Source organism: Pogoniulus pusillus, chromosome 10, assembly GCF_015220805.1.
Source record: "Pogoniulus pusillus isolate bPogPus1 chromosome 10, bPogPus1.pri, whole genome shotgun sequence".
Taxonomy (NCBI): Eukaryota; Metazoa; Chordata; class Aves; order Piciformes; family Lybiidae; genus Pogoniulus; species Pogoniulus pusillus.
In genome coordinates, this window is record NC_087273.1 from 4511465 (window position 1) to 4527284 (window position 15820).

The 15820-nt window shown below is 58.3% G+C and overlaps 2 protein-coding genes across 3 annotated transcripts; both read right to left on the minus strand.

The window, feature by feature from the left end:
* Positions 1–4096: 4096 nt before the first annotated feature.
* Positions 4097–9569, minus strand: LOC135178589 (estradiol 17-beta-dehydrogenase 11-like). Its single transcript, XM_064149553.1, has 7 exons — positions 9263–9569; positions 7749–7856; positions 7335–7466; positions 6714–6820; positions 6017–6154; positions 5683–5799; positions 4097–4753 (listed from the first exon to the last, which is right to left on the minus strand). Exons 1-7 carry the CDS (start codon positions 9470–9472, stop codon positions 4666–4668), a joined length of 900 nt encoding a protein of 299 aa, XP_064005623.1. The 5' UTR covers positions 9473–9569; the 3' UTR covers positions 4097–4665.
* Positions 9570–9905: 336 nt separating this feature from the next.
* HSD17B11 (hydroxysteroid 17-beta dehydrogenase 11) lies at positions 9906–15742 on the minus strand. 2 transcript variants are annotated; one of them, XR_010303627.1, is made up of 9 exons: positions 15494–15742; positions 14597–14704; positions 14183–14314; positions 13560–13666; positions 12543–12680; positions 12209–12325; positions 11524–11653; positions 10825–10972; positions 9906–10259 (listed from the first exon to the last, which is right to left on the minus strand). XR_010303627.1 is itself a non-coding variant. In XM_064149556.1 (7 exons), the coding sequence occupies exons 1-7, from the start codon at positions 15701–15703 to the stop codon at positions 11566–11568; spliced, it is 900 nt and encodes a 299-aa protein (XP_064005626.1). In that variant the 5' UTR covers positions 15704–15742; the 3' UTR covers positions 10988–11565. The 2 variants fall into 2 exon arrangements, 1 of the variants encoding a protein (XP_064005626.1); XM_064149556.1 differs by lacking the exons at positions 9906–10259; positions 10825–10972 and having other exon boundaries at positions 10988–11653.
* Positions 15743–15820: the final 78 nt, after the last annotated feature.

Below are 15820 nucleotides of genomic sequence, written 5' to 3' on the forward strand. Positions count from 1 at the left end.
TTTACAGGCTGTTAGAAGTGAAGAAAGAGCTCCTTAAAGAACTACACGCCCTGGGAAGCAGGGAAGCCTGTGCCGAGTGAAGCAAAGCAAGCAGAGTGAAGCAGCCAGCAGAGAGTGCCCTCAGCCTCCCAGCCAGCCCAGCCCTGCCTAGTTCCCAGCCTCAGGCTGGGCTGCTGCATGCCAAATCCATCTCTGGAGCTCTGCAGAATAATTCTAGGATTTCCTTTTTTCCCCCCTGAGCACCAAACAGTTCTGCTAGGAAGCAGGAAGGTGTGTTCCCAATCTGTGCTTATCTGAAGGTGACAGCTGGAGGTCGGTGTGCTGGTTTGAGGCTAAGGAGAGAAATTAGATGGTAGGCTGTGGGAGGGGAACAATGGTGATGTCTACTTTGCTCACAGGCTTGCTGAGATCTGAAAGGCCTTTTTTTTTCCAGCCTGGTTAGCTCTGTGATCTCAGAGGCCTTTTCCAACCCAAACAGTTCTGTGGCACTCTCATGGTGCTTCTCAGTGACCTAAAAGAGTACTTCTAAGGAACTAACCAAGGACTGCACTTGCAGCCCAGAGGGGCAACCAGAGACTGGGCTGCAGCAGGAGAAATCTGGCCAGCAGGGCGAAGGAGGTGATTCTCCCCCTTCTACTCTGCTCTGCTGCATCCAGTTCTGGAGCCCCTGGGACAAGAGGGATGTGGAGATGCTGGAGTGTGTCCAGAGAAGGTCCAGAAGGATGCTCAGAGGCTGCAGCAGCTCTGCTGTGAGCACAGACTGAAAGAGTTGGGGCTGTGCAGGCTGCAGCAGAGGAGGCTCCCAGGTGACCTTCTTGTGGCCTTCCAGGGGGCTACAAAAAAGCTGGGGAGGGACTTTTTAGGCTCTCAGGGAGTGCCAGGACTAGGGGGAATGGAGCAAAGCTGGAGGTGGGGAGAGTCAGAGTGGATGTGAGGAGGAAGTTGTTGAGCAGGAGAGTGGCGAGAGGCTGGAATGGGTTGCCCAGGGAGGTGGTTGAGGCCCCATGGCTGGAGGTGTTTAAGGCCAGGCTGGCTGAGGCTGTGTGCAGCCTGCTCTAGGGTAGGGTGTCCCTGGGCATGGCAGGGGGCTTGGAACTGTCTGCTCCTTGTGGTCCCTTCCAACCCTGCCTGATTCTGTGAATTTACATTTAATCTTTTCTGTCCCATATTGCTTGCTGTAAATCATAGAATCACAGAATGGGTCAGGTTGGAAGGGACCTCAGCAATCATCTACTCCAACCCCCCACACACAGGCTGGGACATCTCTTAACTGGATTTGGGTGCTCAGGGCCTCATTCAAATTGGCCTTGAACACCTCCAGGGAGGGGACATCCACAACCTCTCCAGGCAACCTGTTTCAGCCACCCTAATACTGAAGAACTTCTTCCTCATCTCCAGTCTCAGTCTCCCCTCTTCCATCTCACAGCCATTGTCTCTCATCCTGGCACTGGCAGCCCATGTCAGAAGTCCCTCCCCAGTTCTACTGTAGCCCCTTCAGGTACTGGCAGGCTCTAAGGTCTCCCTGTAGCCTTCTCTATGCTGAACAGCCCCAACTCTCCCAGCCTGTCCCCACAGAGGAGCTGATCTTTAAGGTCCCTTCCAACCCAACCCATTCTCTCTGCATGCTGGGTGCAGCAGCTCAGGCAATAGTGCCCCTGGTACATAAAATCCCTTTGGGATCCTCCTGCTCCTGTGCTTTCTGAAAGGAAAAGCAGCTGCCAGAGCTGAGAAGGAAGCTGCCCAGCATCCTGCTGCTTTAGCCACAGCCTTACTCTTCTTGTCTGCAGGAGCCTGGGCTGACTCCAGCTGAGAGGTCTAGAGCCAAGCACTTCCCTCTTTGCTTTTGGAGCTTCTCTCTGCCGTTAATTAGCACAGTGACATTTGGGCCAGAGCCTAATTGCACATCTCAGGAGGCTGTCATCATCCTGGCGTGAGGCTCCTCAGTGCTGTGGCCAAGATGGAAGGAGCATGGAAGGCAGAGAAGCATCCAAAACACCTCAGAGGAAGGCAAAGCACAGTCTGATAAGGAGTGGAAGCCAGGGTGTGAGGGAATGCTCCTCAAAGGGCACTTGCTGTGGCTGGCTTTATGAAGCTTGCCTGCAGACACCCATAATGGCCAGATGTTGGGATAGGCTTCATTTGCCTGTTGTAGCCAGAAAGAGATCTGGTGGGGCTGGATGATGCAGTTCTGTCATTGGTGTTCAGGAGATAAGGGCTTAAAGGCTTCATTTGGTGTCTGCTTGTTTATGCTGAGCAGATTTGCAGTTTCAGGCATGGTAGCTCTCAGCTGGGACAGGTCTGTCCTTAGCAAGAGCTGAGTCTGTAGCTAAAACAACCCCAAACAGCCAGGAGCAGCACAAAGCACAGAACTGTTAGAGTAGACATGACATGAAATCACTGTTGTGGGATTTGTGGGATGCCTCTGAAACAGGGAGAACAGACTGATGAAAGAACACCCTGAACTGTGCTTGCAAATTGACCTCCTTTACCCTGCAAGACTCAAAGCATGAAGCTCTCAAATGTTTTGGGGTTCAGAGGTCTTCACTCTTAACCCTGACCTACATCTCACCCAATTTACTTGGCCCTTACCTTTAAACCCCGCCTGAAGTTTGCAACCCTATTCTCTCCTTTTCTTTCTCAGCTACAGGAAGCTTTCCCTGGGGAGCAGAAGTTCCCAAGCTCAGGCTCTGACACTCCCTTAATGTGTTGCATAAGAAAAAGGAAGATCATTCTGCTGCCATCAGCACTTGCAGCAAGCATTTGTGCTGCCAGCACCCCAGAGCAGAAGCAGCTGCGTGAGGAGGGCTCTCCCACTGCTGAAGCACCCCAGCTGGCAGAAGAAGGAGGAATGCTGAGGTGAGTGGGATGGACCCCACTGGAAGCCTCCCCCTTGCCAGCTGCACCAAAGGTGGCAGCGTGTTGAGGCCTCCCTGGGTGGCTGTGAGCCAGCAAGTGCCTGCTGCAGGCAGGAGTTGTGCAAGGAGGTGGAAAGCTCAGCTCTGCCCTGAAGAGGACTCTGACCTGTGTTCCATCAGCTGCTGCTCTCTTGTGCCACAGGCCAAAGCCCTCTGGGGCTTTCACCTCCTGCTCGGGATGTGTCCCGCCACAGCAGGCTGCTGGGCTGTGCTTAGGAGCCGTGGGAAGGCTCATTGGAAGCCTTCCCCCCTGCCCCCCCTGCCCCAGCACCCCCAGTTCAGCCTGGCTTGGCTGCAGCCCTTGTGTGGCTGCACTGTTGGTGAGCCCTGCCTGGTCCTGTACCTCACTGCTCCTGCTGTGGCTTCCTGGTGGCACTGGAGACCTGCCTCATGCCTGCAGCCTGGCCTGGTGCTCTGCAGCCTCTGGCTGACGCTCTCCCTGCTGTGCCACCTGCTCTGCCATCCTTGCTGGGAGCTTAGGGTGCAGTGCCCCACCCGTGCAGTGCCTGCTCCTACCAAGAATCTCTGCTCTGCTGTTCCACTGCATTTGGAAGGATGAGCCCAGGATCCTAGAGGAATCTCCTCTAGACAGCAACTTCTCTGGCCAGCCAGGGTACAACACACCCTGGCCCTCAGAGTGCATCACAGAACCCCCCAGCCTGCTGCACGAGTGTTTGAGCAGGCGGAGCAGAGGCAGTGTGGAGAAAGGTGTTGTCTGGTGCTCACCTGGGTGTGATGACTGTGTTCATTAGTCAGAATGAAGACATATTCAGGAGCTGGCAGTTCAAGCCTTCTCTTGGGTTGCACAGAGGTGCAGCAGCCCTGTAGACATCTAAACTTAAAGGCTCTCCTGGCTCAGCACAACCCTGCTCTTCTGACAGGAGTCTAATGTGAATGCTGAAGCAAAGAGACAGCAGAATTTGCATTACCTTGGACTATTTACCTTGTTAAGGCAAGGAGCAACCAGCTTGGTCTGCACTCTCATGGAATAAAGTCCATTCTCCAGCATGCAGGAAGCCACCCAGGAGTTTGTAAAGGAACACTGCACTGTATTCCCCAAAGGACCTTTCAAAGGTGTCTGGCAGTGAGAAACGAACAGGGAGGGTGTGTGTGAGACTTGGTCACCCACTTCAGATGCACCTCTGGGTCCTGCTTTACCACTTTCACTGCTGTCAGACAGCTTTGGGTTATAAAATCTGCATTTATTCTTAGTAAGGCACGTTGATGGTGCCAGTGCAAAACTGATCATCCATGGCACCAGGGATCACATTAGATCAGAGGCTGCAGCATTGCAGGTACTCACACAAAGCAAATTCAGTGTGCATTAAAGCATTTCTAGACGTAAAAAGGCAAACTGAGGGGAAAGAGGCCACCAAAACTGCTTCTTGCAAGGCATCTTTGCTGAGGGATGAGCCCAGACCATTCTCAGGCCATCCCTCTGCACTCAAGCAGGCAGCTGTGCAGTCCCAAAGAGGAGCTCTGCAGCAGCTCCTGACTGCCTCAGCACCACAGCTGATGTGAGTGCAGCCAGAGCAGCCCTTTGGACCTCCAGAGCTGCAGCTTTGCCCTGGCAACACCCCACGGGCTGCAGGCTTGGCCCTGCTGCAGCTGGGGGATAAACCCTTGGGGGATGCTTGGAAATGGGGGCCTGGGAGCAGCTCTCTGGGTGCTGCTGTGAGCCAAAGGAGCTGCAGGACGCTCAGCACACCTTCTCTTTTCACTGGTGCCACTGGGAAATGAGAATCAGGTTTCACTGGGTGCTTCTCTGCCCAATAACTGCATCAAACTCAACGTCAGTCAGCTTCTTCAGAAAATTCAAGGCACGTTCTGGAAACAACCTGGAAGAGATCATGGCAGGGAATTAAATATGGGGATGAGAAACTGAAATGACAGGAGAAAAAAAAAAGGGACACAGCAGGTGAAGGAGGAGGTGGTGTGGGAGCAGCAGCAGGTATTTGCTTTCTCTTTGTTTTCAAAACCTTATCTGGTTGCTCTGACGAGTTCTTGGGAGAAAAAGAGATCAACCCAAACACTTTACACCTCCCCACAAAATCAGATTCAGGGTTAGACCTAAGTTTGCTGGCTTTCCAAACAAGAAATTGTGTAATGTTTCATGGAATACAGCAGAGGTGAACTGAAAAGCAAACAGAGTTGTTCTGGTGTGAATTCCAGAGCTGGAAGCTGAGCTCTGATGAAAACACCTCCTCAGCAGAGCAGCCACACTGGCATTAGAGATATGGGAGAGGACAGATCTTGCTTTATGTGGCAGACAGAAGCAGTGGAGACCTTTTTGAGGCAACTTTCTTAGCCTTTGTGTCTTCAGTGCTTGGTATTGACCTGAAGACACAAAGACTCATAAGCAGCAGGTCCTCAGCTGCGCCTGGAACTGGGCTGAGGCTGCAGGTTCAGTGAAAGTGCTGCTAGCAGGCAAATGGAAAAGGTGACCTGTGAAGAAAAAGTGGTCTACTGTTTTCCCCCTCCATCCCTATCAGCCTCCAGAGCAGTTGAGTTCTCTGCTGGGAACAGTTTGCTGCAGAAAAGTGGATCACAGGGAACTATGAGAGGGCTCAAAATCCTTCTGTGGGTGATGCCTGCTGTTGTCATAAGCAAGAACCATGGCACTGTTGGGTGACCTTCTGAGGTGCTCCAAATCAAGACTTAACAGTGAATCAGAGGTTACAAATTGGAGGGCTGCACATCCAGAGGTTTTATCACCATCCAAACGTGGGGATGCCTGTTTGGGCTTTTTGTCTATGTGTGTCCTTACCTTTCAAAGAGCAAAGCAACACGTTGAGCAGATGGAACAAAAACCATCTTCTGGTTGGTCAGGATTCCTTCCATCAGGGCCTCAACAACTTCCTCTATCTCCAGGATCTTGCCAAGCCTGGGCAGCAGAGCAGGCAGGTCTCAGCCAGGGTGGCAGCAGAAGAAAGGCAGCAGCCTCACACCTGCACAGCTCCAGGCAGCGCAGAGGGAGCTGCAGGCTCTCTGCAGCCAGCTGCCAGCTGGGTGTGCAGCCAGCTGGACAGCCAGGCCTGAAGCTGGGCACGCTGGCAGCGCCCTGAGGCCGAGCAGCAGGCAGGGGAAGCTTTCAGCCTTACCTGGTGCGGGGGTTTTTGACAAAGCCAGTGTTGATAAAGACCGGGCACAGGCAGGTGGTTTTGATGCCATCCTTGCCCAGGACAGCCAGCTCGTCTGTCAGGGCCTTGTGGAACCCAACAGCAGCAAACTTGCTGGAGCTGCAGCAAGGGCAGAAGCACAAATGAGGAGGCAGAGAGACTGCTTGCAGCTCGCTGCAGCAGGCAGCACCCACCAGGAGGCAAGCCCAGGAGCGATGCAGCTGGCAGACAGGGCAGAGAGCAATGCAAGAGAGCAGAGCTGGGGCAGACACTGCCTGCTGCTGGGGCAGGAACCGTGCAGGGCACAGGGGGAGCCTGTCACAAGAAGTCACCTCAGTGCTGCACAGGCAGGGGAGCCTCAGGAGCCCTCCCACAAGGGTAACTAAGGTGCACTGCTTGGAGAAGGAGAGCTGCCAGGGGCGGATTGCTCTGCCAGCAGCTGCTGTGCCCAGGGCTGCAGCTCACCCAGCTGCCAGTGTGCAGTGCCAAGGTTTCTCTTTGCATGCTCCCTGAGCTTCTAACCAGGTCTGAAGCAGAACAGGAAAGTTGTGTCACGCTGGCAGCAGCAGTTCTGTACCCTACAGCCACTGGCAGCATCGCTTGGCCTGCTCTCTGCTGGCTGCAGCAGGAGGCACCATGAGAAAGCAAAGTGAAGAGAGCTGATGGACTCAGCACTTACCAATAGGCCACCATGTAGGGAGTCACAAAGTGACCTGCTGCTGAAGCCACCGTCACAACGTGGCCGTGGTTGTTGTCCATCATGGCTGGCAGAAAAGCTCTGGTGGTCTGCAACAGGCACAGGTGGGGGGGGGGAGGAGAAGAGCAGCGCTCCTTAGGCACATTCCACACTGCCCCTACCCTTCAGCCAGCCACTGATGCTGTGGCTCCTGCTGGGACCTGCACAGCTCCTCAGCTTCTCACAGCCACCCTGGCTCCTGCTCTCCGTGCAGCTGGCACAGCTGGCACCTGCTTTGCAAACAGCAACGTTTCAAGCAGCCAAGTGCCAGCAGCAGCTGCTTCTCCCACCCTTGCTGAGCTGCCTTTCAGGTGCCAGGTGCTGGCAGCAGCACTGCCAGGGCCTCACTCTGGCTCGTCCAACACAAGGCTCTCCACTCTGCAGCTTCTACTTCCCCCTGCTGCCAGCAAGGAGGCCTGAAGAGCTGCAGCCCTCCCACCCCGAGCCCTGCTGCCAGCCGCCCTGCCCTTCTGTCACTGCTGCTGGCAGCAACAGCCACTCTGAATCTGCCTCCTGGGCCCTGCTGCCAAGCCCCAGGGCTCTGCAGAGGCTGCTGGCCCTTACCCACATGTGAGCAAGAATGTTGACTTCAAACATCCTCTGGATCTGGTGGTCCTGGGTGGAGAGCAGGTCGGCAGTCGTGATCACACCAGCGTTGTTCACCAGGATGGAGACGTCCCCAAGCTCCTTCTTCACCTGTGGCACAGAGCACAGCAGGAGGCAGCTCAGTCCTCCTCACATCCCAGTTAGGGAGTGACAATTAATGCCACTGTGGATGCTGCTTCCCTCGGGGACAGGATGCTTGCTCCACGTGTGGCAGGGCCAGGAAAGGGGCTCTGGAGCTGCCGCTTTTCCCCTCCAATCCTGCCAGGATTTCAGGGCTGCCACACACTGCCCTCAGACTCTCTGCTTTCCCCCAAAGGTGGTGAAAACCAAGCAGGTGTGGGAAAGCCTTTGGCAGTGCCCCTGCTGCCTCACCTTCTCTGCAGCACCGTAGATCTCCTCCCTTTTGCTGCAGTCCACCACAAAGGTCTGAACGGTGGCTCCCAGCTCCTGGCATTGCTCTGCTGTGTCCTCCAGGCCGTGCTGCAAGAGGCACAAGAGAGAGACACACGTGTGCCACTGTCCCCTGCCCTCCTCTTGCTGCTGGGGCACCCTGGCACACCAGCCAGAGGCTGAAGGTTTGTCCTTGATGCAATTCAGCATAGCCAAGGCCAGAAACAGCTCCTGGCTGCCCAGGCAAAGAGCCGCAGCCATGTCCGTGCAGGGCAGAGGTTCCAGCCTCACCTTTAGGATGCCCAGAGTGGCTGCCAGAAGGGGAAGGTGGCAGCCAGAAGCAGTTGGCCTTGGCAATGCAGACAGAGCTGGGCTGCAGGGAGGGGACACCGGGAGGCTGCCCCAGCTCAGCTGGCAGCGACCCTGGCTCTAAGCAGAGCGCTGCAAACACCAATCCTGCTGGCAGCCAAGATATGAAGAGCGTCTGTGGGCACTCCTGCATTCAGCAGCTGGGTGCGAGCAGGGAGCTGAGCTCCAGAGTGCTCCATGGAGACACTCCTCAGGAGAACAGCAACTACACACAGAGAGGCTCCCTCGTGTCACATCGACACACTGAGTGAGGGCAGAGCTGACGTCGCTGCAGCCTTGTCCCCAGGTGCCAGAAGGCCGTGCCAGCGGGCACTTGTGCAGTGAAAAGCCCTGATTCTCAAGTGGCATGGGGCAGCTCAGCACTGGGCAGAAGCTGTGCATGTGTTTGGGGTGGTGACTGGGCAGCTCCACTCACTCCAGCCGCTGCTGAAGGCTGCAGGCCCCCAGCGAGGAGGCCAGCGCAGGGTAGCTGGATTGGGGCAGTGCACTCCTAAAGCCTTCGAGCCCCCCCCCAGCTGCTCTGGCGTGGTGTGCGGTGCCAGCTTGCACTCACCCGCACAAGGCACTTCCCAGCACCAAAGCCAGGGCTCGTTTGCTACCATTTATTCCTCTACCTCCAGGTCAGGGGACAGGGACAATACCGCACCGGGCAGCATCTTTTCCACACTGGGAGGGCAGAGCTGTGCCCCTGCCAGCCCTACACAGGGCTCGGCCAGCAGGGCGCAGCGGTGCTCTCAGCACGAGCAGGCAGCCACCGGCTCCGGCACCGCACAGCAGCAGCTGAGGCAGGGCACAGCGAGCAGAGAGCGAAGCTGCTGCTCTGCACCCACCGGCTCCGCGCCGAGCCTGCCTCTGCTGCCAGCCCGGGCAGCGCCTCCTACCCCAGCCGCGGCCCCCTGCGCTCCCTCTGGCTGCGGCGCTGCTGCCCTGAGCGCCCCCCAGCGAAGGGCTGCGGGCACAGACCCCCGCGGCCCCTGGTGCGAGCGGGGCCCGACCGTCTCCTGGCAGGCAGGCGGTGCGGGGCCAGCGCCCGGCAGCCCCTCGCTAGCCCCTGCAAAGGCGGCGAGCTCGGAGCCGGCCGCGCCGCGCCTGGCCGTGCCTGGCCGCGCCAGCAGCGCAGCCCTCACCTTGTTGATGTCCCACAGCACCAGCCTGCTGCGCCGCTTGGCGAACTCGAGGGCAGTGGCTCTGCCCACGCCGTGCCCGGCGCCCGTCACCAGCACCAGCTCGCCGCTGACCGACTTCCTGCGCACGGGCACGAAGAGCTTCACCAGCGCCTCCAGGTAGGAGTAGAGCAGCGTGGCCAGGAAGAGCAGCAGGTCCAGCAGCGGCCTCATGCTCCTCCCGCAGGCTGTCCCGCTGATCTGCGCCGCCAGGCGCCGCTCCGGCCAGCCCCAGGGCCGTGCCCGGCAGAGCCGCCCCGGCCGCGCCCCACCCGGCGCCGGGCCCCTGCGAGAGGCGGGACCCACACCGCCGGGGCCGGGCGGGGAGCCGACCGCTTCGTGACCTCCGCCGGGCAGCGGTGGAGGGGAGCTGCCGGGGGGCTGCCGGCAGAGCTGCGAGCACGGCCAGGAAAGCTGCCCTGGAGCAGCCGCGGCCAGTCCATCGCGCAGCGCTCCCAGAGCAGCGCAGGAGCTGCGGGGGCTGCCCGGGCTAACACAGATCGCTGCCGGGAGCCTGGCTGCGCGGCCGTCAGCGGCTGCCACTGCGTTGGGCATCAGTCCTCTGTCCTCGGGCTTTACTTTTCCCTTTCTTTTTCCTACATCCATCTCCATTTCTGCCCTTTATTATTCACTTAGCTGTTTTTGTCTCAGCCCACAACTTCTCCTTCCCTTTCCTGTCCTTGTTGCCATCCCACTGTGGGGCACTGGGCAGGGTCTCTGTGGTGCTGTTGCCTCTGGGGGGCAGCTCATTGGTCTCTGCTTGGACATAGGCCTGTTGACTGCAACTCTTTGAGTGTGACCATCCAGCCAATTCCTTATCCACCCAGTGCTCCATCTCTCCAATCCACGGCTCTCCAAAGCAGGGAGAAGGATGTCACGCAGGACAGTGTTGAATGCTCTGCACAAGTCCAGGCAGACGATGTCAGTTGCTCCTCCCTTATTCAGCAAGGCTGTTGAAGGCCTGTTACAGGAATGTTACATGAGCAAAAAAGAAACTATTTTGGTGCCATCAGCACTTGCAGCAAGCATTTGTGCTGCCAGCACCCCAGAGCAGAAGCAGCTGCGTGAGGAGGGCTCTCCCACTGCTGAAGCACCCCAGCTGGCAGAAGAAGGAGGAATGCTGAGGTGAGTGGGATGGACCCCACTGGAAGCCTCCCCTTGCCAGCTGCACCAAAGGTGGCAGCGTGTTGAGGCCTCCCTGGGTGGCTGTGAGCCAGCAAGTGCCTGCTGCAGGCAGGAGTTGTGCAAGGAGGTGGAAAGCTCAGCTCTGCCCTGAAGAGGACTCTGACCTGTGTTCCATCAGCTGCTGCTCTCTTGTGCCACAGGCCAAAGCCCTCTGGGGCTTTCACCTCCTGCTCGGGATGTGTCCCGCCACAGCAGGCTGCTGGGCTGTGCTTAGGAGCCGTGGGAAGGCTCATGGGAAGCCTTCCCCCCTGCCCCCCCTGCCCCAGCACCCCCAGTTCAGCCTGGCTTGGCTGCAGCCCTTGTGTGGCTGCACTGTTGGTGAGCCCTGCCTGGTCCTGTACCTCACTGCTCCTGCTGTGGCTTCCTGGTGGCACTGGAGACCTGCCTCATGCCTGCAGCCTGGCCTGGTGCTCTGCAGCCTCTGGCTGACGCTCTCCCTGCTGTGCCACCTGCTCTGCCATCCTTGCTGGAGGCTGGATACCACTTCCACTGTGGAGAGACAGCTTTGGGTTAGAAAACTGCATTTATTGGGACAGAGGAGTGTTGGTGGTGCCAGTGCACAGCAGATCATCCGTGGCACCAGGGGTTACATCCAACACAAGCCTGCAGCATTGCAGGTGCTCACTACCAAAGCACATAAATCTGAGTGTTCACTAAAGCAGACATTGTTAGAGTTAAAAAGGCAAACTGAGGGGAAAGAGGCCACCAAAACTGTTTCTTGCAAGGCATCTTTGCTGAGGGATGAGCCTAGACCATTCTCAGGCCATCCCTCTGCACTCAAGGAGGCAGCTGTGCAGTCCCAAAGAGGAGCTCTGCAGCAGCTCCTGACTACCTCAGCACCACAGCTGGTATGAGTGCAGCCAGAGCAGCCCTTTGGACCTCCAGAGCTGCAGCTTTGCCCTGGCAACACCCCACGGGCTGCAGGCTTGGCCCTGCTGCAGCTGGGGGATAAACCCTTGGGAGTGCTTGGAAATGGGGGCCTGGGAGCAGCTCTCTGGGTGCTGCTGTGAGCCAAAGGAGCTGCAGGACGCTCAGCACACCTTCTCTTTTCACTGGTGCCACTGGGAAATGAGAATCAGGTTTCACTGGGTGCTTCTCTGCCCAACAACTGCATCAAACTTGGCATCAGTCAGCTTCTTCAGAACATTCACAGCACGTTCTGGAAACAACCTGGAAGAGATCATGGCACAAAATTAAACCACAGCATGGTTTGGTTTGGAAGAGACCTTAAAAATCATCCAGCTCGAAGTCTCCCTGCCACGAGCCTAGGAGAGGGCTCAGCAAAGTCCTTCTGTGGATGGTGCCCACTGTTGTCACCAGAAGAATCATGGCACTGTTGGGTGACTTCCTGAGCTCTTCTCCTACTAAAACACTGCAGCTGTGTGGTTGTCCCAAACCTGAAATTCCCTCCTGCAGGCATCTAGTTCCAGGAGGCATTTTAGTGCCACATCTGGAGTGACAAATAACTGAGGATGATGATGACAGGCAATGAAGATAATGCAAAGTAAAGGCCAGTGGGATGAGGGGGGAGTTCTGCTGCCCAGCTGGCACTCCAAAGTTTCTCTGTGCTCCCAGAGCACATGTTCTCCTACCATGACTGCAAAATCCATCAAGTTAAGGTGAATCTGGGATCAGGCTTTAGACAGTCAATGCTTGTACACTCAGGCAATTCATGCTGGAATGGTTCCCTACCAACACCCCCTGTTAAGTTCTTGTGCTACTTACATTTCAGAGAGTAAAGCAAAGCTTAGTTGTGGTGGAACAAAAACCATCTTCTGGTTGGTCAGGATTCCTTCCATCAGGGCCTCAACAACTTCCTCAATCTCCAGGATCTTGCCAAGCCTGGGCAGCAGAGCAGGCAGGTCTCAGCCAGGGTGGCAGCAGAGGAAAGGCAGCAGCCTCACACCTGCACAGCTCCAGGCAGCGCAGAGGGAGCTGCAGGCTCTCTGCAGCCAGCTGCCAGCTGGGTGTGCAGCCAGCTGGACAGCCAGGCCTGAAGCTGGGCACGCTGGCAGCGCCCTGAGGCCGAGCAGCAGGCAGGGGAAGCTTTCAGCCTTACCTGGTGCGGGGGTTTTTGACAAAGCCAGTGTTGATAAAGACCGGGCACAGGCAGGTGGTTTTGATGCCATCCTTGCCCAGGACAGCCAGCTCGTCTGTCAGGGCCTTGTGGAACCCAACAGCAGCAAACTTGCTGGAGCTGCAGCAAGGGCAGAAGCACGAATGAGGAGGCAGAGAGACTGCTTGCAGCTCGCTGCAGCAGGCAGCACCCACCAGGAGGCAAGCCCAGGAGCGATGCAGCTGGCAGACAGGGCAGAGAGAAATGCAAGAGAGCAGAGCTGGGGCAGACACTGCCTGCTGCTGGGGCAGGAACCGTGCAGGGCACAGGGGGAGCCTGTCACAAGAAGTCACCTCAGTGGTGCACAGGCAGAGGAGCCTCAGGAGCCCTCCCAGAAGGGTAACTAAGGTGCACTGCTTGGAGAAGGAGAGCTGCCAGGGGCGGATTGCTCTGCCAGCAGCTGCTGTGCCCAGGGCTGCAGCTCACCCAGCTGCCAGTGTGCAGTGCCAAGGTTTCTCTCTGCATGCTCCCTGAGCTTCTAACCAGGTCTGAAGCAGAACAGGAAAGTTGTGTCACGCTGGCAGCAGCAGTTCTGTACCCTACAGCCACTGCCACACTGCAGCCAAGATCCAAAGCTGCTTGCTAGGGGCTTGCTTGACAGGACCGAGACTGCCAGCAGCGCCACTCTGGAAGGAAGAGAAGCCAGGAGGATCCCTGCTCTGCTAAGCAGCAGCCTGGGGCAGAGAGGGAGAGAGAAAAGAGCAGCTGCCAGCAGCTGCTGTGCCCCAGGACTGTTCCTTCACACAGGCAGTGCTCCTGATTCCCTCAGGACTAAGAGGCAGATGGGTGGGGAGCTGCAGGCACCCTCAGGCGCAGTCTGTCCTGCTGCCTTCCTCCTGAGCACGGCTCTCTGGGTGCACCACGGCCACTGGCAGCATCGCTTGGCCTGCTCTCTGCTGGCTGCAGCAGGAGGCACCATGAGAAAGCGAAGTGAAGAGAGCTGATGGACACAGCACTTACCAATAGGCCACCATGTAGGGAGTCACAAAGTGACCTGCTGCTGAAGCCACCGTCACAACGTGGCCGTGGTTGTTGTCCATCATGGCTGGCAGAAAAGCTCTGGTGGTCTGCAACAGGCACAGGTGGGGGGGGGGGAGGAGAAGAGCAGCATTCCTTAGGCACATTCCACACTGCCCCTACCCTTCAGCCAGCCACTGATGCTGTGGCTCCTGCTGGGACCTGCACAGCTCCTCAGCTCCTCACAGCCACCCTGGCTCCTGCTCTCCGTGCAGCTGGCACAGCTGGCACCTGCTTTGCAAACAGCAACGTTTCAAGCAGCCAAGTGCCAGCAGCAGCTGCTTCTCCCACCCTTGCTGAGCTGCCTTTCGGGTGCCAGGTGCTGGCAGCAGCACTGCCAGGGCCTCACTCTGGCTTGTCCAACACAAGGCTCTCCACTCTGCAGCTTCTACTTCCCCCCTGCTGCCAGCAAGGAGGCCTGAAGAGCTGCAGCCCTCCCACCCCGAGCCCTGCTGCCAGCCGCCCTGCCCTTCTGTCACTGCTGCTGGCAGCAACAGCCACTCTGAATCTGCCTCCTGGGCCCTGCTGCCAAGCCCCAGGGCTCTGCAGAGGCTGCTGGCCCTTACCCACATGTGAGCAAGAATGTTGACTTCAAACATCCTCTGGATCTGGTGGTCCTGGGTGGAGAGCAGGTCGGCAGTCGTGATCACACCAGCGTTGTTCACCAGGATGGAGACGTCCCCAAGCTCCTTCTTCACCTGTGGCACAGAGCACAGCAGGAGGCAGCTCAGTCCTCCTCACATCCCAGTTAGGGAGTGACAATTAATGCCACTGTGGATGCTGCTTCCCTCGGGGACAGGAGGCTTGCTCCACGTGTGGCAGGGCAAGGAAAGGGGCTCTGGAGTTGCCGCTTCTCCCCTCCAATCCTGCCAGGATTTCAGGGCTGCCACACACTGCCCTCAGACTCTCTGCTTTCCCCCAAAGGTGGTGAAAACCAAGCAGGTGTGGGAAAGCCTTTGGCAGTGCCCCTGCTGCCTCACCTTCTCTGCAGCACCGTAGATCTCCTCTCTTTTGCTGCAGTCCACCACAAAGGTCTGAACGGTGGCTCCCAGCTTCTGGCATTGCTCTGCTGTGTCCTCCAGGCCGTGCTGTAAGAGGCACAAGAGAGAGACACACGTGTGCCACTGTCCCCTGCCCTCCTCTTGCTGCTGGGGCACCCTGGCACACCAGCCAGAGGCTGAAGGTTTGTCCTTGATGCCATTCAGCCGTCTCCTGCCCACCTCTTTCTGCTAGGTCTGGTGATCTCCTGTGCTGCTTCTGACCTCTAGTGTCAGGAATCTTCCCTGTGCACGGCTGCACTGCCACTCACCCACTGCACACCACTCTGCCTTCAGCCCTACTGAATGACGCTCTGCCTGCTCTGACAAGTCCACCCTGCTCTCGCCAACTCCTGTTGTGCTGGGCAAAGAGATTGTGCCTGTGCCAGCATCCAGCAAGGGGCAGCTACCCACAGGAGCAGCGGGCAGCAGGGCGCAGCGGTGCCCTCAGCACGAGCAGGCAGCCACCGGCTCCGGCACCGCACAGCAGCAAGCAGAGGCAGGGCACAGCGAGCAGAGAGCGAAGCTGCTGCTCTGCACCCACCGGCTCCGCGCCGAGCCTGCCTCTGCTGCCAGCCCGGGCAGCGCCTCCTACCCCAGCCGCGGCCCCCTTGAGCTCCCTCATGCGAGGGCGCTGGCTCCTGTACTGCTGCCTTGAGGGGCTGCGGGCACAGACCCCCGCGGCCCCTGGTGCGAGCGGGGCCCGACCGTGTCCTGGCAGGCAGGCGGTGCGGGGCCAGCGCCCGGCAGCCCCTCGCTAGCCCCTGCAAAGGCGGCGAGCTCGGAGCCGGCCGCGCCGCGCCTGGCCGTGCCTGGCCGCGCCAGCAGCGCAGCCCTCACCTTGTTGATGTCCCACAGCACCAGCCTGCTGCGCCGCTTGGCGAACTCGAGGGCAGTGGCTCTGCCCACGCCGTGCCCGGCGCCCGTCACCAGCACCAGCTCGCCGCTGACCGACTTCCTGCGCACGGGCACGAAGAGCTTCACCAGCGCCTCCAGGTAGGAGTAGAGCAGCGTGGCCAGGAAGAGCAGCAGGTCCAGCAGCGGCCTCATGCTCCTCCCGCAGGCGCCCTGGCTGCTCCCCGCTCCCCGCCCGCACCGCCCGAGCCGAGCCCCAGGCTGCACACAACGCGCGGGGCTGCGGGAGGGGCGGGGCCGGCGCCTCCGGGG